Genomic DNA, 25,904 nt, shown 5'->3' on the forward strand with positions numbered 1-25,904 from the left:
AAAGTCTACTTTGTTATTTTGCCTGAAAATTTGTTGAAAGTGATCTAATTAGCCATTTAGCTAACACAACCGGCCCATGGTAATTAAAATACGAGATAACATCAACTAACATTATAACAACTTGATTAAATTGACCAATTTACAGAAAGTGGAAAATCATTTCACCCACTTTTACTTGCTGTTTTTAAACAAGAACATTGTTGATCCACATTAGTACAATGTCAATCTTTAATCTCCCTTAAATTCAGTTTTTTGGAACCGTTATCTTGCAGCCATAGTGGATTCATCTTTATTCCTGTATACGCCGAGCAAAAAACTATTATTTTGAATGAAAATGCAAATGAAAGCATCATACACGAATCCCCGTCCAGTCGCGTCCTAACAGCCTGGTTACATACGGCCTCTCATACAAGTCTTATGTTGTGTACAAAACTGCAATATTAAAAAATAAATACATTTCTCTTTTATCTTTTGCGTGTTTTTGACTACCATCAGTAGCACCCTGAAAACAGCAGCAATCGATCACACCGTGAAAATCATTGCTTTTAAAAATACCTCGCTTCGATCCTGCGAATGCCCGAACCCGCCATACTAACAACGATGTGCAATCATTATTATTATTTTTATTATTGCTATCCGGCTATAATCCTGGCAAGGCTCCCGTAGATCTGCGCTTGCACCGGTCCGTATTCCACCACCTCGCCGTCCACAGTGATGGTCCCTTTGGGTGAATAGGGTTCCAGACGTAACGCTCGCACCTTAACGTACTCCACGAAGGGGCAGTTCGTACTCAAGTGAGCACCTTTCTCCATAGCCAGGAAGAGTTGCAAGAGCGCCCGACGAGAGATTCCTGCCTTCACATAGATCAGGTGTATAAATCCGTCGTCGAGTCTGGACGCAGGGGCAGCGATCAAGTCTTCAGCAAGGTGGGACTGGTACACCGCCATCACCAGAACAAAATCCTCTTCTTTGACTACGGTCCAGTGCGCTGGCACGGGCTGGTCCAAGGGTACAAGAAGGGAATCTGAAAGTCCTCGTGTGGTAACTGGTGCCTCAATGGTCGAGTTGGGTTTGTGTGCATTGTTAGAGTTGCATGAATTGTGCAGGAGGTGATTCCCTGTCACGGTGGAAGGTTCTATGGACGAGTTGCCACCGTTAGTGAAGGACTGGGTTGACTGAGCTAAACTTGGATTCGACTTGGATTCCTCAGCAGGAAGAAACGCCAGCCTTCCTTTGTACACCCTCAGCGAGGCGAGGCGCACCAGAGTCCCCATGGTGAATCGAGCTGCTCCGATGTGGCGGTACTTCTCGCTCTCGATGTCCACATCGGCCACGAAGCCCCAGGCGAGAGACAGGAAGGAGAACAGGCGCTGGCTGGATGCCATGCAGACCGAGGTGAGGTCCAGACGTGACACCAGGCCTTTACACAACATGAAGCCACAGCTCACTAACAGGTCCTCACCAAACACCGGCTTTGACCTGAGAGAGAAGAAACGAATGCATGGATGAGTGGTTAAAGATGGATGGATAGATGGATGGATTTTTTGCTTTTCTAATAAAGGAGGAGTTTGTTACTGCAAGCTTATTGCTCTATTGCACCACCTAGTGGAAGAACAGATACTGACTACTTTTTTTCAAGCATTTCATTTTAATCTTCTGATCATCTCTAATGTTTCATTCTTAATGGTGTTAAACTTCAATTGTTTTTTTTTTTTCTTGTGTTGTCGGGAAACGCAAAACAGCCCACTGTCCATCATCCAGAACCTGAAACACATCCCAGGCCTACCCAGATTTAGCGAGCCGTCTCAGAACAAAGAGACTCCGCCTATTCGGAGAAATCACCCCCATTTTTGTCCATCAATCCAACAGTCTGCCTCAGGGACAATTAGATCAGTGTCCTTTGGGGTTCCACTCAGATTGCCTTTGCGATATTATCAGCCGATTTATTTACACTCACATGAAACGGCAGCTTTATTACTTAATGCTGCAATGGATCTGACCATTTAGCCCGTTTCTGTTCATTCCTTTATTTTTTGTTGCATTTTTTGAGTAAAGCCATAGAGATACGCCGTATAAATGTGTTTCAAAGTCATGGATTGATTTATAATCAATCCATGACTTCCTTTATGGATTTTTTTTTTTTTGCTTTGCACGCATCTGAAGCAAAATCAAGAATGCAGATGTGTCCAATACAATAAGTACCATCGTCTTTGATGTCACTTTACGCCAACATATCACTGGAATAATGGAACATCAAATACCATTACATGTTCATTATGTCCATCATCGCAATACCACAGTTTGTGGATCTGATCGATCAGACAGTCCCAAGAGCGTAATATTTTTTTCCCACTCAGCCAGCACTTCCTCCCGCAGCTCTTAAATTGAGTGCGACCCTTACCCAGAGTAGCAGTGTATCGAGGCAGCTAGGGCATTCCCCGAACCTCCAGGCAGCACCCCGAGAGGGGTCCGAATGGCCTTCTCCCAGTCTTCCCTCTCCATGAGCCCGTTCACCACCTGTGCATACATAGAAGACATATGGGTGTTAGGATTAAACGAGATCAAAACATGCATTCCGAATGGATTTCCTATAAACTTCCATACAAACTTGGAGTATCTCTGAGAAAGGAAAAGTTGGATAGTCGTAACTGCTCTTAGAGTGGAGTGTTGTTAACATTGCGTACCGACATGAAAGATTTTACATATTGCTCAGTAAATGGCAAAAATTGATGTATGACTCAATAATTTACAAATTTATCTACTTTAAACTGTAACAAAGCCGTATTTCTTATTTTGTCTGAATTATAAACAGGCTCCCTACTTCAGATCATGTTTTTTTTTTATCACATTTTTTCGCTATCACATTAAAAAAAAAACAAGTATATATATATATATATATATACACATGGAAAGCATGAACGTCACTAGACATCTATTTCTAAGAAAACAGAACTATAGTTGTACTGAAATTACACTTACTGTAACAGCGTTGTGTTACAACACCTCTCATTTGACCCCAAAACAGTGTTTTGTCTACTCCACCCACTTGTACACAGCGCGTCTCATGAATTTGTATCACAACTACCACAAACTTTTCATAAAATATCAGAAGAGAGTCACTGGAAATAAACCTCACTGCCTGGCAAAAAAAAAAAAAAAGTTGCACAGTCTAACACTGCTTTGATTACAGATGTGGCATTGTTTCTATACGCTTATGCAACGTCACAACATTTATTTCTATCCAGAGTTCGAGTTTCTCTCGAAGATCTGCTGCGTAAAGTCTTCGCCAGCAGATCTCAAACTTCCTCAATGGAGTCAGGGTCTGACCAATGTGTGGAAATTTGTCTCATGCTGCCTGAACAACTCTTTCACAATAAATCCTGGCATGGTCATCTTGGAACATGCACGTGCCATCAAGGAAGAAAAAAAAATCCATTGAAAAAAATCCAAAAATCCATGCAGGTCATCAACTGACTTAATGTTTTGGCCAAATAATGTTGCTGAGCTGAGACCTGACCAACAGAAGCAACCCCACATCATAACACTGATCCCACAGGCTTGTCTTGTAGGCACTGGGCGTGATGCATCACTTCAACTCTCTTCATACCTTGACGCCCCCATCACTCTGTAACAGGGTAAATATGGACTCATCAGACCACATGACCTTTTCTTAATGCTCCACAAGATATTTTTTATGATCCTTAGTAAATGATGCTAATTATGACCTCACCGATAAGCATTTTTCTTAAGGCTACACAGCTTTTTAGTTCCAATCCCTCAAGTTCCCTTTGCCTTGTCCATGTGGAAACGCTCTTGCTATTACTATTAAGGTCAGCCATCAGTTTTACTGTTTTGTTGACATGATCTCCTATCACACTAATTTCTTCCTTCAAGATGATGTATTTACAGTAATAATAATGCATTTTACAGTTCTTAACTCAATTTTAGTAGTTTCAGCAATCTTCCAAATTCTTTTCTTGGCTTGATGCAGGATATATACTGTAAGCCCAATAATTTGAATCTTCTAAAACATTTTCATCTTTGCCACAAACACAGGATATGTTTTTTCTGATTTTAGAGATGAGAAGTGACTCACTGCATCAGTTAAGGTTAAATAACTTGCTGCAGCTGAACCATATTAATCACTGCAGTAATTATCTAATGGAAGGCTCTTAGCGATTAGCTTTGTTAAATCCAGGGGGTGCCTTTTTTTTTTTTTTTTGACCAGGCAGTGTATTACAAGCAGAATAAAATTTAAACATCCATAGGTTGTTAAAATACTATAAGATTAATCCAACAGTGAGATCAAGTCAAGACAAAAATCGAAACAGAACGATTTAGCCAACAAGACCAGAACGTCAGCATTCAACATTGTTTTTCACAGTCCTGTAGTTTTTCCTTTTTTGTCCCTAAGCAGCCCTGAAACTTCTCCTCGCATGACACCAATCTAAACCTGTCAGTTTCTGCACATTCCTACACCAGACTCTGGCGTCTGTTTGCTGAGATTTACTTGACGAGTGTCTAGATTCGCTACAGACTGAGGAATGCACTGACAGTGATCTCACCTCAAACAACAGCCCGTCTCCGGACATGATGACCACGGCGTCCCACTGAGACAGGTCCGCTTCTCGAACCAGCTCGCGTGCGTGGTTCTGACGCTCTGGAAAAAAAAATAATAATGAAAATTCGGAAAAGTGGCATGAAGGTTGTTAGTCGTCGTGTGTTTTCAAGCTTGTTTGCTTGAATCTAATACTCCATATGTAAATCCTTAATAAAGAGAAAAGCCTTTGTTTTAAAGAGGGAGGTGTGGAAAAATAAGTAAAGACAGTGTTAATAAAGCTAGCATTAAATGTTGCTGTGGGAAAGGATGTAGTGGTTATAATTGAGACTTAGTGAACATTTTTTTAGAAGAGTTTCCCTCCCTATGGCCTTTCAAATGTAGCTAAAGTGGACAAACAGTTTCAAATGATGGAAATAGAATTTGACCTCATATTGTCTTCCTGCAACGCATTACATAATCTGTTAGCAGCGTGTCCGCATGTCACTATCATATCTTATATCAGGGCCAACTTTCTGTAACGCTTTCTCTTATCTGATAAATGCCCCTCGTTTGTCGCAAAACATCACATGCCAAGCCTTGATCTTTTTCAGCTTGTTATGTCTAAGAGAGTGGGGTCCGCTGATGAGGGAGATTGCGTTTTCTTCCACTAGCTGCAATATATCGCCGGGGCCCCTGAGGGAGGCATCAGATTCTCCTCCCTTTCCGTTGTCATGTCCATGTGAAGGCAAGCGGGGAATTGATATGGCCCTTATCAGTTCAGTCACATCACATTTCCTTACACAGAGCCCAAACATGAGTCAGTGGGAAACTCAAGCTGTTGCAAGAACACGAACGCAGGCTGTTGAAAGTGGGTCATTCAGAACTTTAAAAAGTTCCCTGTATGCATCCATTGTGTTCGCCGCCGTATCGTATCACCTGGATTCACTTCCTGCACTTAGAGTCGAAGAATTGTTCAGGTCTGATTACTTTCAATTTCAAATTGCAAATGTCTCAGAAGTTACAACATTTACTACACTTATTTATTTGGGACTTTTTCTTCTAAGGTAAAACTGAAGTGCAGGATTCATACATAAAGCTCTGTGCTACTTATGGATCTGAAGGTTTGGAGATCAAACCCCAACGCATCACCAAGCTGATATATGGATGGGCACATGAACATGGCTCTGAACCCACCAGATGGGTCATTTTAAATAATGTTAAATAATGTTTTATAATGTTAGAACATATATAATGGCAGACCCTGGACTCTGACCCTAGCTTCCTAAAGACCTTTGAAGAAACTAATTGTACTTAACATTTAACTTTACTTTTAATGAGATTTTTAATTATCTATTTCAAAAGAGCAGGAAAACCAACTCAAACCAAAGTTGATGAGATCTTGCATCCATCTAATCGAGGGGACGGGAATCGAGCCTTGCCGGGAATCAAACCCTGACCCTGGAGGTGCAAGGCGACAGTGCTAACCACTACACCAGCGTGGACAGTACAGTATATACTGTATATAAAAAGGTTGAAAATAGTGAGACATCACCATACAGTACATCTCGTCTCAAGGTCTGCTTCTGACCACTCCATCTACTTCCCATGTTTTGTGATTTTGCTTGAACAAGTCACAAGCGATGATTCTAACAGCTAATTTTATTTAGCAAATACCAAAAAAAAAAATGAGCAAGCAGTGCTTTACAGCTGAACGCTGACTGTTGATGGACATAAAAACTAGTAAAGAGCATATCTATACATCTTCAGAGAAGTCCTCAAGGCTTGTCTCAGTCCAGTGCTAAGTTACGCCGTGCCCTGTGCCATGCTAACGATGTGTTTTAGTAACGAAAATTCCCAAATGTGTGTTCTTCTATGGTGATGCTTGTGTTAGCGTTCTTTCTTTAAAAAGCAGCACTAATGTGTACAAGGACAGCCTATATTCCCAACTGTCTCATTTGCTGGCTGCAAAACTGCAAATTATAAATATTTTAACACTAAACAGAGCAGTAAAAGACTCACTCCTAGAAGGACTGACTGCTCTGCTTCCACTAAACACTTAAAAGTCTATTTAGTTAGCAAGCTATACCAGTGTATTTTCGAACATTTTGTCATCTAAAATAACTCTCCTTTTTATTTCATCTTAACTTGGCACTTATTTTAAGTATCATTGGCTGATGAGCTTTGTTTGTGGATAAAGATTTACAGCTAGCTGATTAGCCAGCTAATATTGCTGTGGTATCTTAAATGTAACTAGCTAGTTTTATACTAACCATATGGATGATGATATTCTTCTCTATTAGCTAAACCGTTTTTTGGGGCACAAAAATTTTGAGCTAGCCCACTAGCTATATAATATTTAAGTGGATTATTGGTAATCTACTTGCTTTAGTTAACTAGCTAGCTAGTCATGTGAATAGCTCATGAGGATTTTTCACTAAAGTTAGCTAATTTGTGGCCTGCAGTTCTCAAAGGGAATGGAAAGTGCTGCTAATCTGGAGGCAGGTGAAAAAAATAGCACTCTCACCGCCCACCAAAAATGTCACAGCGTTAGCTCAGAGTTTGTGTTTGCTAGCGAGCCCTGACTCAGCTTCGAGTGTGCTGAGAGGTTCAGATTTAGATGAATGAGCCTAAAGAAATCAAACTGCTTATGCTGGCATCATTGAGAGATACTGTGGGACACACTCATATGACTTTGTGACACTACTTATAGGACAATGTCTTATTAGCAAAATGGTATCAAAATTACTTTTAAGAAAAAAAGCATGCAAAAAGTGTCTTGAAATGCTTTGTGTATTTTGGTAATTCTTTTATTTTTTTCCCTTCCATTATGGTTTTTAATATCTACCATAGATTTGTTCTTAATGTACAGTAGTTCAGCTACTATTTGAATGTTTGCATATTGTAACTTAGCATCGCTAACATCCTAAATGTCTGTAGCGTAAAGTGTAACTTTGGCAACAAGACATTTTATATAGAAACTGCATCTGTAGGGTGGCTTCAGCTTGCAGGTTGTGGCAATAGTAGCCAAAATAAAAGTCTGCTAAACACATTAGCGGTGTAGCCTTCTAGCAGTGTTGGGTGTAACGCGTTAGAGTACTTGGATAACTTTCTTAATGTAATGGGAAATCTAACGCGTTAGGTCCGCCATTTAAGTTCTCAGTTATCTAGTTACTTTTTCAAAAATGTAATCCCTTATTCAGACAATTTATGTAATCCGTGAGCCAGACAGCAGTCATTCCCAATCCGTTAGTGTGTGTGTGTGAAAGTCGCCCTACAAGCCCCGCCCCTGATAAAAAAAGTATTTGTAGTGGTAAAGTATTAGTGGTATACCTTGTAGACTAACATACTATATTTATAAAATAACACATTTACTGGGTCACTTGTAGCTTAGCTAACAAACAATACATTTGCATTGTAACTTTGCTAAAAACATAAAAAGTAACATTAAATCAACACATTTGCTGTGTACCTTGAAGCTTTGATAAACAAAATATTTGTGGTAACTTTTAGCTTTGCTAATGACCTAAATTTTTTGATAATATCTTGCTAAGATTGCTATATCTCTTAAGAATTGACACATTAGTAGTGTAATGTAGATTTGAAAACAAACGAAATACCTGTGGTTTTGCTAAAATTTGTAACTTTTAACGTAAAATATATATATATATAATCCATGTAGTAGCTTTGCTAACATAATTTATGAAAAAGTATAAGTTGTAGCTTTACTAACAAAAAATATTAATAAAATACCTTGTAAATTTTTTGAGAATTTACAAATTTGACATGTAACTTGTAGCTTCGCTAACAAACAAAATATGTGTGATGTAGCTTGTTGCTTTGTGAAAAACCTACAGTAGACATTTGCAGTATAACTTGTAAGCTGGCGACCAAATTACCTACTGTATGTATAAAGTTACTTGTGTCTGAACTTAGAAATGAACTTTTATAGTAACTTATAGCTTTGCGTGCTTCACATGAGGTGTAACGTGTAGAGTAGATAACTGAGATAACTGTGTGTATACAGTAGCTTGTTACCGTGTGAAGGTGCAAGTGAAGGTGTGGTGACCACAAAGCACTTGTTTACTCCGAGGCAAAGCGTTAAAACTCACTACACACGTGTTGCTTTATTCTTTTACATTTCTGTCAGTCTCACTCCTTCTTTTTCTCCTACTCTCCCTCGCTCTTTTTCTGTCATACCCCCTTTAGATTTATCTTCTTCTCCGTTTATTTTTCCCACATTATTCCTCCCACTCATTCTTTCCTCCCTTTTGCCCTCATTTATCACGTTCAACTGGTGTGACTGTTCTACTGTTTCCAAAACAATGCTGGGCTTAAATGAAAACTAACCATAATAATAATAATAACAATAATAATAATAATAATAATAATAATAATAATTAAGGAATAAAGATACACTACAAATGTAATCATTATTATAATAAATCATTATACTCTGCATTTCTCTCTTCCTCATCCATTCTTTCTCTCCACACCTCATCATTTTCCTCCTCTTCTGTCATTATGTTTATTTTACATGCATCTTTTCCTCTGTTGTCCAGCTCTCCCTCTCTTTCCACTTTTCTCTCCATTCTTAAATAGAAAATCTCTCTCGCATTCCGCATTATAGTTTTAATTTTATTTGTTCTTCATCCAATAAGCCAATTTCTCTCTTTTTTTTGCCAAATAACTGATTAATGTCAATACTAAAATGGCTAAATACTAAATTGTTAATATACATTTACACCGATTTAATTTATGCATGAAACAAACAGATATCATTGTATGATATCATGTCTTAGTTATATAGGAGTCTAATATGATCCTTTACATGTTTCCCAGATGCACACCCAGAGAACCAGAAGTTCTAGATTTGCCTTATGTTCCTCGTTAATCCCTCTGTGTCTGCCATTAACGTTAAATCCTAATTGTGCCTCCTCTGACTGTGCATTTGTGTGTGTGTGTGAGACAGTGATAGAGACAGAGAGAGAGAAATAAAAGAAATAAAGGGGTAATTTATTTGCTATCCTTAGTAAACCCAGACTTGATTGAACTCAGTTACCCTACAGAATGGCTTAGGCTTAACCTCTCATCACACACACACACACACACACACACACACACACACACACACACACACACACACACACACACACACACACACACACAGGGCCTGGATTAGACAAAGACGTGCTTTACTACGCTGCTCGTCTATAGCAGAGCTCAGGTCAGCGTTACTGTGTCACTGCTCTGTGTTGTGTAAGAGAGCGAGGCCGATCTCGAACTGTCAGTGTAGCTCTGTCTCCAAAAACAGACAGCAATGAACAGCAACAGCTGAAATCACCAAAATCATTCTCATCGCTGTTCTTGTGTACATGAGTATAGAAAGTCCAGCTTTCCGCCATTAACCTCGCTTGATTTATTTTAACCCCACATTCACACCTCTGTGAAAAATAAAGACCACTACTCCATGTGCTTCAAGATATTTGAAAACAACAGATCGGAAGCATTTTCTGGAACATTATATTAAATTATCTTTAATCTACACTACCGCTCAAAAGTTTAGGATCACTTATTCTGAATAGAAAATATAGCAAAAGAACAAGGCATGCTGACATTACAAAACACATTTTGCAGCAATAACACCCTTACAGAGATTCTAGCTGTCAAAATTTCAAGATTATCTGATAAGATTTTGCCCCGTGCACACCGAAGCATCTCCCACAAGATGGATGGGCTTAACGCTCATTAGGAAAAGCAGCAGAAAGCAAATTCCCGACGAATCACGAAACAGGAACACGTGCAAACAAATGTGATGTAAAACCAACTTCACTGCCTGTTTTTTTTTCTGTCTTGCTAATTTCCCTCTTACTTTTTTAAACCTACGTTCCAGTGGTTTAAAAAAGACACGTTTATGCAGAGCCACGCCCACAAAACACCATTGAAAAAACAACAAAAATGAATGGAAGATGCGCATGGTGTTTTCCAATAATGCAGCTCAGCCACTGCAGCTACCATAACTACTGACTCCTCTAACTTTTAGAAGGTGCCATTACTTTAGCTTTAATACAACTTCTGAGTATAATTCATTTGTGTTCATTTACAGATGTTTTGGAATGCTTTGTTTAAATTAATTCAAAATTTTTTTTTCTTTATTTAGATTTTTTTATCCACATACATTATATACACGCATACATTTTATAAACGAAACATAGGTAGACTTCTGTTTTTTTAAGGTAGTTACAGTAGTTAGCAACCACGAGTAAACATACAGTATGTCACAACAGAAATAAGATCGCGTCTTAAAATATTTACACCCCCCCAGTTCGTGTTCTCACCTGTAATCTGCAGTTTGTATGTGACGTCAGCTTCCTGTAGCATGTGCTGCACGTGCGTGTTGAACAGCGCCAGGGCCTGGCCCTTACCGCTTTGAGGATTTATCAGGACCAGGAACCTAGACGGCCTCCTCACCTCGGCACACACACCATCTGTTAGACAGACAGAGAGAGAGTGAGACAATGAAAAGGTAAGACAGGTACAGTGTCATTCCTGGAGTGCCAGAGGCGTGCTGAAACCCGCAAACCGATACCGAAACGCTTGAAAAAAACCCTTGTGAAAAGAATGCGCTGGCACAGACATGCACGGATGTTTGGAATATCTTCTTGATCGTGTCATCATCTTTTTTTTTTTTTTTGGGGGGGGCTAAAGTGTTGAGTAAACACGGAAAAACGAGATGTGTACTCACACCCGCCTAGAAAATATGTCACGATAATCGACACAGTATTATTCCATCCTTTTTAGTCGCTGATTATTAGGCTGCTTTCCTCTGAAGTGCCCATTAAAAAAGATGATTCAAAATTATTTCCACCCTTAGAAATTCTTGTAAACAATATAAAGGCCTAAGTGAAGTTCATCCACATTTATATAATACTTTTCTCATGTTCACTTGAGCATTTAGGAGCGTCTAATCCACCGTATGTGCGTGAGAACAACGTCCACCGACAGAACCAGGATATTTCATACCCACAGCGCTGGGAGGAACCGGATAACCTCGCACTCCATGGAAACGTTAGTTCTCGTTAAGTAAGCTCTAATCATCAGGCTCGGAGTGAACCGGAGACCTCAAAAACCATGAATGGGGTCTTTGGTGGCCGGCGAACGCCTCCTCGTTAAAACTCTGCCTCCTGGTGTGAGATTTTTAACAGATGTGGGAAAAGATTGTTTAGTAATGATGTGTAAGGAAGTCGTTGAAGAAGGAAGGTTTGATTTGGAGAACAGGGAGAACCTTACACACTGTGGAGCCTGGAGATCTGGAGCTGATGCTGAGAAAGTGTGTACAGAAGAAGTATGGATTGAAATTTACATGACATAAACGTTTAACACTCACTATAATAGTTTTTACAGAAAAGCAATTAGTTCTGTTTTTAAAAACAAGTCAATCGGCCCTAACAGCTCGAACAGTGACACACTTGAATTCTGGATTCTGATTGGTCCCAAAAAAAGTATTTTTTTTATTTATTTTGATGCATCATAGTTTCTATAGAACTCTTCCACACACCGTCTTCTTACGCTGATTATTTTTCTGTAACAGAGTCTGTCATTCTTCACTCTATTACTTTAATACAATTAGCGAATTATTGTGATGGAATTTTTCCTAATTATCAGGCACACACCTCGAGAGACAATCCGAGACAACTCCCTTGGATTATGAGTAAATCCAGCAAATAATTACACACTTTTTTTTTCTTTGTTCATTTTAATGACTCACGTCTGATAACGACTCCACACCTCGGCTTTATCGTCCATGTGGAACTCCTTTTTTTGAAATCACTTGATTGTTATTTAAAAACATTGTGTTTTCCTTTCTTACAGAGGTATGTCAGGGTAACGATGGGCCAAATGACATAAACTAGTATCATCTCATGTACAGTACCTATAATACATGACGCGTATGATGATATACAGAATTCCGATAACAAAGGTCCAATTAATTACTTAATGTTTTTTCAATATATTTGTAATTATGCAAACATTATCATTACAATTGTACTAACAATGTGCTTATTTTTTGAACAAATAAAAAAAAATTATAAAAAAAAAACGCATAGCTATTTCAACACCAGATCAATTATTTGTTGTTAGTTTGTATTTTTATTTAGTATAAAAATATCACAGTATGAGTGATTTGTCAGAAAACACACAGGACTGATCCTTACAGTATATTTATATTATATATTTATATAGTCATATTAGTATTATTATAAAACATTATTCTGAGATAACATCATACAATAATGAAACAATACATTTAAAAAAATATTTAATTATATTTCTATATATTTAATCCAATAAATATTATATCGTTACACTTGGGCTGGTCGATAATATGCATATACACAATATCAATATTTTGTAATATTCAAAAATAATTTAATTTATAATATTTTTCCCCTCTCCTAAAAAAAAAAAAAATTAAACTTTTACATTTTAAGTTAAAACTGGGTTTAAAATAGTTTTTTGTTTTTACAATTTTTCACCCCAAGACCTTAAACAAAAGGATCACGGTCTCCAGGTTTTTTGTTTTTTTTGATAAATTTTCCTAAAAAAAATATTATGATGATGCAACATTTTGCCCACATGGCCCATTTCTACTTTAGCACAGCTTCATTCTGACTGTGTAATTATATTGTCTTTGCTCGACAGGAAAATAAAACCTGAACCTGAACCTGAACCCAGTACATTTCTCTAGAACATCGTTCTCTCCAGGTCTGTCATTGTTTACGCTCCCACAATGCACTTTGTTCAGCTATACACTCTGCTCTGGAAAGACTACACCTACTGTACTGATGATACCAGACAGTACGGTGTGTGTAACTGTTTCCCTCCTCGGTGTTTTTTCACACACACTCCACACACCCACACCCACACAGAGTGCTTTGAAAGGAGGCAGCAAACCCACAGACTAGTGACGGTTGAGGCTTCCTGTAAACTGTGTGCCTGATTCTTACACGCCGATTACTCAACTACAGAAACTATAGCATTGAGACGCTCACCGGTGTTTTCCTAGTTTTTCATGCAAATGTTGGCTTTAATGTTGCAATAAAGTATATACTGTAGCAAGTACGCTTCTCAGAAACTGCCACGGGTGTCTCACAACTGCCCTTAACCCCTGATTAAGAAATTGTCTGCTAGCATAAAACCTTAGCGAGTGTGGTGGTGACATGCCATGAAAATTTATTGTCATTTACATCATAAGATGTCATTTATGATATTATATATTCTAGCATTGAATTCCATTAAATACATTTAAATGCAAATAATTGTTTTGTCCTAGTTCTAAATAAAAGTTATTAAACTGTTTTTGTTATCATTATTATTATTTTAAACTTAATTAGTACTTGAAAATTTGACACTTAAGTGATAAACAAGTTGGAACCTAAACAGCAAACCTAGTTTATATTTCTGCATAAAATCAGCATATCAGGGGGGGTCACGTGTTGCAGGCGATGAGGAAGGACGTGCTTCAGTGAGCTCCTCTAACGAGCTATATTATCAATCCAAATCCTTATTTAATTTCCAACCTGATAGACTATTGAGTAGGTTGAGTAAGCGTGAAGTTGATATCGTTTATGGCAGAATACAATTTTCGCCGAAAGGGAAGTAAATCTCGACCTGCTGTTAACACTCTAGAGGCTAACAATCCCAACACGTTACCTAGCATGGCCGACGATGTGGAAGGTGAAATATCACTACAGACGGTGTGGAAAGAAATTAAAGCCAGCAAAGAAGAAATTAGTAAACAAATCGACAAGGTGACAAATGACATACAAAATAAGTTGGCTCGCATTGAAACCTCTATGTCAACTTTATCCGAACAGATGGTCGAGGTTGAAACCAGAGTAAGCGCGACAGAAGATGACCTAAGAGACACGCGCTTAACAATCAGTCGTTTGGAGAAAGATGTTTCTTATTTAAAAGACAAAGTCCAAGACCTTGAGAACAGAAGCAGAAGATCTAATATCCGTATCATTAACCTACCTGAAAAATCTGAAGGAGGTGATATGGTTTCGTTTCTAGAGCGCATCATACCTGAAACCCTCGGCGCAGAAAACTTTCCTTCTCCTCCTACAATCGAGAGAGCGCACAGAACGGGAAACATATTGCCGAACAGAGCGACTCCGAGGGTAATTGTGGTGAAACTCCTCAACTTTAGAGAGAGACAGAAAATCCTTCAACTCGCGAGAGAGCGAAAGGAAATCTACTTTGACAGTCGGCGCATCCATTTCTTCCCGGATTTTAGCGCGGAGCTCCAAAATGCAAGAAAGGCCTACACTGAGGCTAAACGGGCTCTGAGAGATCGGGGCATTGAATACTCATTCATGTATCCCTCCAAACTCCGGATTACACACAAGGGTAAAGTCAAGATCTTCTCTACACCATCTGAGGTTAAAGACTTTATTGACTCCTTTGGTAAGGATACTGAGGCATCTCCTCCCGAATGAAAACTAAGTCACTATAGTTCTCTTCAAACTCATTTAAATAATGACATTTTATTTGTTACCTTAACCAATCCTTAAAAATGTTGTGTGACTTATATGCTCTTACAGTTTGCTCACTCACTTTTGAAGGCAAAGTTATTAAGATGTGTTATTGATATATGGCTCGTTAGCGATAGCTACAAGTTCGGTAGCATAGAGGTAGTTGTAAGTTGTTTTTTTGTTTTTTTTTTATCTTTATTGGTTACGTATTTTTCCTTCTTTATATTTTTTCTCTCTCGATTTTTTTTTTCCTTTTTTTTTCTTTTTAATTATGTATGCATGTGTTTTTTTTTTTTTTTTTTTCTCCCCTCTCTCCTTTGCTTTCCCTCTCGTATTGGTGGATTCGAAGTCTTCTACTGTGTATTGCCTTTGTGCCAAAAAAAAAAAAAATGTTTCTTTTACACTGGGTAAAAATAGCAGTGAATTATTGTGTGTGCAGTTGGGATCCTCTCTCTTATATCTCAGGGCCCAAATTAAATGACTAACTCTTTAAATTGTGTATCATGGAACGTTAGGGGTGTAAATGATTCAATCAAAAGGGGAAAAATACTATCATACTTGAAAAGGATTAACACTGATATAGCATTTATACAGGAGACACATCTCACTGATCAAGAACATAAAAGACTAAGGAGAGAGTGGGTGGGTCAGGTATTTTACTCATCATTTTCATCCAGCGGGAGGGGTGTAGCTGTGTTAATACAGAAAAAGCATCAATTTAACCTAATTAACAAATATTCTGACCACTCTGGAAGATATATAATTGTTGAATGTGAGATAAATGGGGAATATATAACTTTAGTAAATATCTATGGACCAAACCATGACGATCCAACCTTTTACAGCAAACTGATATTACAGTTAGCAACTATTAAGGGCAACTTTATTATTGGAGGCGACTTTAATTTAGTCCTAGATCCTACAAAAGATAGATCCTCAAAAAAAATGTCCAAGATTAAAGCATCTACCATCCTAAATCAAGGAATGACTGATTTAGGGCTGCGTGACATATGGCGTACCCTTTACCCAGATCAAATTGATTATTCATTCTACTCAAATGTACATAAAGTTTACTCAAGAATAGATTTTTTCTTAGTGTCACAAACAATAGAACATCAAATGAAGGATTGTACCTATCTTGCTGCTTCCATCTCTGATCATAATCCTGCTAAGCTTATATGGGAACCAACAACGATTATACCTCAGTCTAAAAACTGGAGGTTTAGACCTTATATTCTTAAGGATTCAAATTTTATTCAGTTTATGACCACCCAAATAAAAATCTTTTTGGAAACTAATGCTAACTCAGCCTCTCATTCCATTATATGGGATGCACTTAAAGCATTTATGAGAGGACACATCCTATCATATGGGGCTTATAAAATAAAAGAAAAGAGAGCAAGACTAAGGGAACTAGAAAAAGAAATAAAAACATTAGAACTAGAGCATTCAAAGTCAAATTATGAAAAAACCTTGACACAACTCACTCAAAAACGGGTCCTATATAACAACTTGTGCACTCAAAAGATTGAATCCAATATGGCAAGAACAAAATACCACTATTATGAATTTGGAGACAAAACTAGCAGATTACTGTCATGGCAAATTAAAAAAGAAGAATCGGACCGATATATTCATTCAATTCAATTAAATGATGGAAATTATATTAAAGACCCGAGAGAGATTAATACTTTATTCAAGAACTTTTATGAAGAATTATATAAGACAGATCATAATTGTGGAAATATTGAAGCTAAAATTTTTCTAAATAAATTACAATTACCTAAGATTGATGATGAGGATAATGAATTACTTAATTCTGACATTACTGAAAAAGAGGTACTCAAAGCCATTAATGACCTGGAAAATAACAAGGCCCCTGGTCCAGACGGCTTTCCAGTGGAGTACTATAAGTCTTTTTTAAAACTACTGCTAACACCTTTAACAAACATGATTAAAGAATCACTTGAAAGAGGGTCACTTCCTCACTCTCTGGAACTGGCTACAATAACATTACTCTCTAAACCAGGTAAAGACAGACACAAGTTAGGAGCATACAGGCCGTTAAGTCTTCTCAATGCTGACTATAAAATTTTGACCAAATTACTTGCCTCAAGATTGGAAACTGTCATACCCAAAGTAATACATTCAGATCAGACAGGATTTATTAAGAACAGACTAGGTGCGGATAATGTCAGAAGACTCTTACATATAATTAATTATGCTCAAAAGAAGAAATTGTCAATGTTTATACTGTCCATGGACGCTGAAAAAGCCTTTGACAGAATTGAGCCCACCTTTCTCTTTGAAACACTAGATAATATGGGCTTTGGGTCTAGGTTTACTGGATACCTAAAAACCATATTTAACTCCCCTAAAGCACAAATTCTTACTAATAATATTATGTCTAATACCTTCACTTTATCTAGAGGATGTCGACAAGGTTGTCCTATCTCTCCTTTTTTATTTGCCTTGGCCATTGAACCTCTCGCTGTAGCAGTAAGATCTCACTACGGAATAAAAGGAGTTGAAATCGGTACTAGTGATCACAAAATATCTTTATATGCGGATGATTTGCTGATATATCTGACCAATCCGGAACTCTCTATTCACCCTTTAGTAAAAACATTTAAAGATTATAGTAATACATCTGGTTACAAACTGAACTATGATAAAAGTATAGCTTTTCCCATTAATATATCAGAACAAGAAAAACATATAATTAAACCATTAACGCTATGCAATAACGGGTTTAAATACTTAGGAATTCATATAGAATCAATATTTAACGAGGTATTTAAAAAAAACTACCACACACTCCTAGAAAGAGTAAAAGAAGATATGCAGAGATGGAAGGAACTACCGATATCATTAATAGGCAGAATCAATGTCATCAAAATGAATATTTTGCCTAAATATATGTATAAGTTCCAGTGCCTCCCTTTAAATATCCCAAAATCTTATTTTAAAGAATTAGATAAAGTTTTATCAGGTTTCCTTTGGAAAGGCAAAACCCCTAGAGTAAAGCTCCTTAAACTTCAAGCACCGTATAAGAAAGGGGGATTGAAACTTCCTAACTTTAGACATTATTACCTAGCGTCACAACTTCGGCCTATATGGATTTGGTTACACCCTGATAAGGTTAATGTTAGATGGTTATCAATAGAACAATGGGAGATGGGTGCTATTTCATTAAAGACTATTCCGTTTTTCGAATCAAAAAAAAGATTATCTACATTCACTAGGAACCCATTAATACTTAATACTTATGCTACTTGGATGGAATCACATAAAATATGTGGTCTTGACAACATCCCACTTAGAAATTTACCATTATTAGAGAACCCCGTCGTGCCCCCAGGCATTATTGATGGAACCCTCAGAGCATGGGTACATAAAGGGGTAAATACGTTGGAAAACTTATATGTCAATGACTCTTTAATAAGTTTTGAATTACTATCCCAGATATATGATATCCCAAGAAATAATTTTTTTAAATTCTTACAAGTTAGACACTGGATTAAAGAAATTACTCATAAAACATTTCCCAAAATCCCAATAGCATCACCATTTGAAAATATCATGTTTAATGAGAAAATGACCTCTCCAAGTGGTATAGCTTCAGTAGGATATAACATTTTAACAACTAATTTCAAGTCATTTGATAATAGTATTTTGAAGCAGAGGTGGGAGGGGGATCTTGGCTGCACATACAATTTGGTTGAGTGGGAGTCACTTGTTGAGAGGGTACAGACTACGTTAATAGCTACTAAACACCGTCAAACTCAATTTAATATTTTGCACCAGACATATTATACTCCCCAAAGACTTCATATGTTAAATGGTAACATTTCTTCAAAATGTCAAAGGTGTATATTATATGAAGGAAATCTATTGCACATGCTTTGGAATTGTCATATCCTAAAAGCTTTTTGGGAATATATAATTGATGTTTCCTCAATGGTGATAAGTACCGCAATTCCTGGTGACCCTAGAATCTGGATATTAGGAGATATGGAATTTCTAAATATTTCTAAGCATAAAAAATATTTCATCCTTATGGCTGGAACTGCAGGAAAGAAATGTATATTAAAGAACTGGAAATCGACTCACTCCCCTTCAAGAAAACAATGGATCAACGAACTTGCATCATACTGCACTCCTGAGAAAATACTTTTTAATGTTAGGAAATCACCAAAAACTTTTGAAAAAATCTGGGGCTCATTTTTGGAGTATTTACCGGCTATTAAAGTAAATTAGATGCAGGGGGGTGGGGGGCGGGGAGAGAAGGGAGGGGAAGAAATTTCATGTACGTATATACAAGTATATGTGTATGTATGAACACGTGTTTATAATTTATTATTATCATCCCCATTGTTTTTTTTTTTTTTTTTTTTTTTCTCTTGTTTTTTGTTTTTTTTGTTTTGTGTGTTTTTGATATTATTTACCCTGTTGTTTTTTGTTTTTATGGAAAGAAAAAGAGAAAAAAGGTGGTTGTATTGTTACAAGTACACTATATGTTATGTTTTACATATGTTTTTTTTTTCTCTCTCTTTAAAAATAAAGCTATACAAAAAATCAGCATATCAGTGAAATATTTCAACTTATACTGTCTGGCAAAAAAACAGACAAACAACCAACCAAAAAACTGGATATTTACTGCAGCGATTAATAAGGTTCAGCTGCAACATGCTGTTTAACCCTAACTGGGACATTAGGAGCATTTCCACACGCACAATGTGAAGAGAACTCAAGGGACTGGGACTAAACAGCTGTTACCCCCTTATCAGTGAGAGTAATCTGAAAAAACACATCGGTTTGTTCGGGAACTTAAAGAAAGGTCGGTCTGCGAGTGTTCTGCAGGACGAGCAAAATTTAAAAACTAATTATAACTTAATAAACGAGCGAGGTCTTAAAATACGAGTAGTACGCATGCACTTTGTCTGCCGAGCCTCATGTGATCTCAAATGAGCCAATGGTAATCGTCTCCTACGCTCAGTCTCAATGCGTGTGCGTCATTCATATTGTCAACAACCGTGCGCGCATGTACTGTTTACTATAACATTGTGACCACGTGTGTGAGTGCACGTAAAGCATTTTTTTATTTAGTGTCCAAGTGTAGTCACTGTTCTTTAGAAACTGTACTGTAACAACGGCCTCCGGAAAAGGAAAAGGGCTGTAGCAGTGCGTGAGATGTATGAAAGCAAAATAGTCTCATTAAGAATTCACACAAAAGACACGATGCACACATGCGTATCCCAATTCACGTGCATCCTACGTACAGTTTATTTGCAGACAGGAGCTGGTGGTTATTGGGCTAGATGTCATGACGGCCATTCCAAATCTAAGCAGCCTCATACTGTACTGCGTCAGTGGATCAGACAAATATAAATATATATAAAAAAAAGGTTTGCCAGCTGCTATGTAATGCTGGGGTTCTTTCATTTTATAAATAAACTCTTGTCACTTGTTGAAACGGTCTTTTATAATTATTAATAATTCACTCTAAGCTGCATGAATGGATAAATTAAGAGCCATGATTTTCGATTCTTTACAATAAACTTAATTCTCCCACAAGACACAAGGCTTTACTTATTGCATTACTGGCTAAATCAACAGTTTTAACATATCTCTTGAATAAATGAATGAATGAATGAAGTACATTTTTAGCAACCACTTCTCGCCAGCTCCATATAATTGATACGACATTTATTTGAAGCTAAAGTTACTTTCAAAATGTTTGATGCGTGTGCGTGAAAGGTGTGTAAAGCTGAGGCTACTTGAGTGCTGCGCTTCTGGAGGGCTGTGATTGGTCAAATCGTGAGGTCGCATCTCATTGGCTAAAGAGTACGAGTGACCCACGTTGGTGCCAGCAAAGTCTTAAAAATACACACACACACAAATCCGGGGATATTCACACACACGCGAAAGACGTTTTTTACATGCACAGTCCATAATGCACTCGTGAATTTTAAACATCCAAAGATTTTGTACATCTGTAAATTGTGTTTTGTGCATTTGTGAAACGTATATTATGATTATATATTCAGTTTGTGCACGTGAGTTGTTTATTTGTGAATATTTTTTTTTTCCGTGCACGTGAAATGAGTTCGACGCATATGAATGAATGAATTATTAGTTGTGTGAATTATTAATGAGACTATTTTGCTTCCATAGAGATGAAGCTGTTTAACGACAATGCAACGTCACATTTCAGCTTGTCATTAGAGAGGTTCCTTGTTAAAGACGTTTCTCGACAGAGCAGTGTTTCTGTGTGTGTGTGTTTGTGTGTGTGTTTGTGGATGAAAGTCGTCCTACGCAGTAGCCCCTCCTCCTCTCCTCTTACTTCAGTCATGATTCTTTTCAAGAAGAAAAGAATCTATTATGAGTTTCTATCATTTCTTATGGGGGAAATTCACTTTGATATACGAGTGATTTGACGTACAAGCACGCTTCCGGAACAAATTATGTTCGCAGTCTTAAGGTTTAACTGTATATTGTGGAGCAATTGGAAGAAGTTCATGTGGTCTGACGAGTCCAGATTTACCGTGTTCCAGAGTGATATGCATGTCAGGGTATGAAGTGACACACCCATCATGCCTAGTGCCTACCGTACACGCCTGTGGGGGCAGGGTCATGATGTGGGGTTGCTTCTGTTGGTCAGGTCTAGGTTTAGCAACGTTATCGGCCCAAAAAACTAGGTCAGATTTTGACCAGGTTTTTCCATAAATGGATTTTTTTTCCTTCTCTGATGGAACGGCCATATTCCAGGACTCAAATTGTGAAAGAGTGGCTCAGGAAGCATGAGACATCATTATCACAGATGGATCGGCCACCATAGAGTCCAGACCTTAAACCCATTGAGAATCTTTGGGACGTGCTGGAGGAGGCTTAATGCAGTGGATATACTGTACAACACCTTAGAGGAAGTACTGCCACTCCGCAAACGGCATTGTTTAATTGGAAGTAGTGTTAGTAGTAGGAGTATTATTATTATTATTACTACGTATTATTACTTACTCTTATATTACTTATAACCAAATTAAATCATTGTAATTTATAGTAGAATCATATTTTTATATGATATTTATTTTAAATAAAAGATGAAATAAACCCAGTTCCAGGTCTTGGGGGCAATGCTAAATTTATACACAAATCAACCTGTGTGTGTGTGTGTGTGTGTGTGTGTGACCTGCTAAACTGGTTTTTCTCGGTGTTCGATCAGCTTTAACTTTAAAACAGAAATAAATCAGAAGTGGATTTCAAGCATTATAGAACGTTTAGTAGAAAACAGCTCAGGGATATAACACCTAACACGCACAAACACACACACTCTACGTACATGCACACGACGTTACAATCAGGCGTCATAACCCCATGTTTGAACCAGCATACCTGCACACTAGATTACCATCGTACCTGTAAGGCTGTTTGCATACCAGAACCTTTGCACACGTCCACACTAGTGCACCTTTAAACCAAAGCAGACATGCAGGTACTGTATATAGCCACATGTATTTACGACTCATTCCAAGTCCTGCGCTATGATTGGCTCATCGTCTTAGGCAGCCGGCCAATCAGACACTGCGATCGGGAGTCCATTCAGGTTCCCATGGGAACCAGGGCACCACAAAACAAAAGTGGCTGTTATATCCAGAGTTATATGTGGTGCACACACACACACACACACACACACACACACACACATTCCATAACCCACAATGCAATGCTTACAGTGATTTAAAACAAAAGCACCACACAGGGTTTCAAACTAATTACCAAGAACACGGATTCATTTCAGGTGAACTAAAATACACAGGAATGTACAAGCACACACACACACACACAGATGCAGAATTCCTGAGCTCCACAAACCACGTTCATCAGTTAGTGTGAGTGAGTCATTACATTAATTTGCCTTATTTAAGGGATTGGCATTCTCACACACACACACACACACACACTACTTACAGGTCACAAACATATCAGCGTGATGTGATTCGGTGATAAAGCACAGCTAAAGCAGCTCCTGTTTAGTAAGAAGAGTTCGTTTCTCTTGAACATCTTAGAGACGGAAGAGTTTTACGGTCTTTTGGTTAACAGCTACAATAAGGTGAGTTAGAAAAGAATCGAAAAGGTTTTATTCCTAAACATTGTTTTCACACAGTTTAATGAACACCATCCAAGCTGGTTACTGCATTCGTCATTAAGAAAACATGCAAAACCACTCCACTGGCCACGTTATTTTTGGAGGTAGCGGAGAAAATCCTGGTGTCACCATGAGCCTGAGGGTTCTCTCTTTCTTACTACATCACCGAATCCGAATTTAAAGTTTCTAAGATTGGGATTTCGATGAGTTTTTCCAAGGCAAACGAACAAACTCACAAACAAAACTCCCCCTGACCGTATCTCAGGATCGGACATGATGCAGTAATAAACCTGGTATCAAAATTGAGCTTACCAGTTGTTCTTCAAGTTAAAGAAAAAGTCAAATTGTTTGACAAACTGTTATAAAACGCTTTGTGCCATGAGGTTTTGAGTAAAATCTTGAACGATCCATAAACAAGTGGTACGTGTTGTTCAGTCTGCGTTTGACGACTCGGACATCCGGCTGCGTGGAGCAATGCATTACTCATCTATAACAGCATGTCACAGGGTGGATTATTCCTCTTGCATTTGCCAATAAACAAATTGCAGATGGTAAATCTTCTATTTATCAATACATTTCTATTTCTATTTATCAAAGAACATGTTGGATTTTTTCATCCTTGTGTTATATCCACAAGGCACATACTATAGTGCCAGAGGAACTGTAATGCATGGGATTATAACACACGAATGTTACCTTAGATATTGTTGTTTATCATATCATTATGATACTTAAGACACATGTTTAAAAACCCTTTTAAATGATTTTATTTGATTTAAAGGTAATAAACAGATAATTAAAATGTATAAATATTTCTGATAATATATATAGAAATAATTGTATATTAATGTCCATAATGCTTTTAAGCTTGTAATACTCATGTGATATAATTTTAGCCATTTGTTTACTTTATTATTATTATTATTATTATTATTATACTATTTGAGAATTGTTCATTTGTTCATCTTCTGTTGCATCTTTAGGTTCCCCTGCTTTTTTTCACTGAAGCTGTTTGTATTGGATTTTTTTTCTTTGTAAAGCTGCATTCTCATGGATAAAAACAAACAAACAAAAGTAATAATAAAAAAAAATATATATAAAATATGTTTTTACATTTAGGCATTCGGCAGACATTCTTATTCAGAGCAACTAACAAAAAGTGCTTTGAAGTTTCTGTCACTGTATAGATACTTACACTAAAAATATATAGTTAAATACAATTCGATCTAATCAATTTTCTTTCATTAATTAATTAATTAACCTATTTATTTATTTGTTTATTTTTAGGATATTACATTATGAATTATTATATACTTTTTGTCGCCATCTTTATGATTCTTTGTGTAAAGCTGTATTTTATTGATTGAAAGATATTTTCTATTACCCACTCACTCATCTTCTACACCGCTTTATTCTGTATTCAGGGTCGCGGGGACCTGGAGTCTATCCCAGGAGACTTAGGGCAAGGTACACCCTGGACAGGGTGCCAATCCATCACAGGGCACACACACACACACACTACGGGCAATTTGGGAACGTCAATCAGCCTAACCTGCATATCTTTGGACCGTGGGAGGAAACCGGAGTACCCGGAATCGAGTCTGGCCGGGAATCGAACCCGGACCCTGGAGGTGCAGGGCGACAGTGCTAAACCGCTACACCACCGTGCCGCTAATTTGTATTAGACATGTATTATTAAAACCGTCCAAAATAGAACGAGAGAATATTTTCCGAGACAGCTCCATCCTTTGGATGTGTCCCAAATGTTAAACCCTGTCACTAAATATGAAATGTTGTATCCCTCTGCTGCCCCATGAACTAGTGGCCTGTCCATGACGACAACACTGCGCGAAGGCTGTGCGGTGAGTGTGAGTCTGCAGCCCACGGATAGAGGGACGGATGTAAACATGCCGAGATATTTTCATCCCCACTAAACTGCACTGTATTTTTATCCTTCAGAACCCTGCGGCATTGCGTTCAGGAAACTTAAACCCAAAGATAAGAGCGCTGCTCTGTTTTCTCCCCACTGCTGCACTCAGCCTTACAAGCTAGGCCTAAATTACAAGCCTGTGTGGAGCGAAATGATGGTAAACTGTGACATGATTCTACTGAAACCTTGCTGAAGCTTGAATCTGTTCAGGAGGCATGTTTAGGTTCCTTTGTTTAAGGAGTTCAAGCTTACGTTACACAGCGCTGAAACCTCGACAGTCCAGTGCACGCGCAGGTCGCTATGGATAAGCTGTTGCTATGGAAACGATAACGTTAGAAACTTAATAAAAACCATAATGCAAGTTACAAAAATATTTGACCAATCGGACTCTAGTTACATTGGTATAAATTACTACCGGAGTTTGGCCTTTGTTTACGTTAGCCCCCAGTTTCTTTCTCATTATGAGCTAGCTAGCTAACATACTGTTTTCATAAACAGAATCATGAACCGTGTGCTAAGTTAGCGCAGCTCACCATGAGCAGGAAAGCCACAAGCCACACGTTGACATGTCACACTGACCTCATCACTGAAACCCGGCAGCGGTGCGTCGCTTTCCGTGAATCACGGAAGGAATGTGGGGTTTATTCTTAAAAAAGAGAAAAGCAATAATGACTTTCCAGTAATTATACTTTATGAGGGGCGTTCAAGTCAAAACCGAGACTTGTGACGAAGGCGTAAAACAGGAGATCG

At 37.8% G+C, this 25,904-nt stretch overlaps 1 protein-coding gene across 1 annotated transcript in view; it reads right to left on the minus strand.

Annotated features, from left to right (window-relative positions):
* LOC128526353 (sphingosine kinase 1-like) overlaps nt 1-25,904 on the minus strand; it is a 28,560-nt gene continuing 2,656 nt past the window's right edge. Inside the window, exons 2-5 of the mRNA XM_053498139.1 lie at nt 10,876-11,025; nt 4,566-4,660; nt 2,402-2,517; nt 1-1,479 (exon numbers count right to left, since the gene is read on the minus strand). Of these exons, the coding sequence (XP_053354114.1) occupies nt 633-1,479; nt 2,402-2,517; nt 4,566-4,660; nt 10,876-11,025 (1,208 nt within the window). The 3' untranslated portion in view covers nt 1-632. The remainder of the gene's footprint in view (nt 1,480-2,401; nt 2,518-4,565; nt 4,661-10,875; nt 11,026-25,904) is intronic.

This window comes from Clarias gariepinus, chromosome 6 (assembly GCF_024256425.1).
Source record: "Clarias gariepinus isolate MV-2021 ecotype Netherlands chromosome 6, CGAR_prim_01v2, whole genome shotgun sequence".
Classification (NCBI taxonomy): domain Eukaryota; kingdom Metazoa; phylum Chordata; class Actinopteri; order Siluriformes; family Clariidae; genus Clarias; species Clarias gariepinus.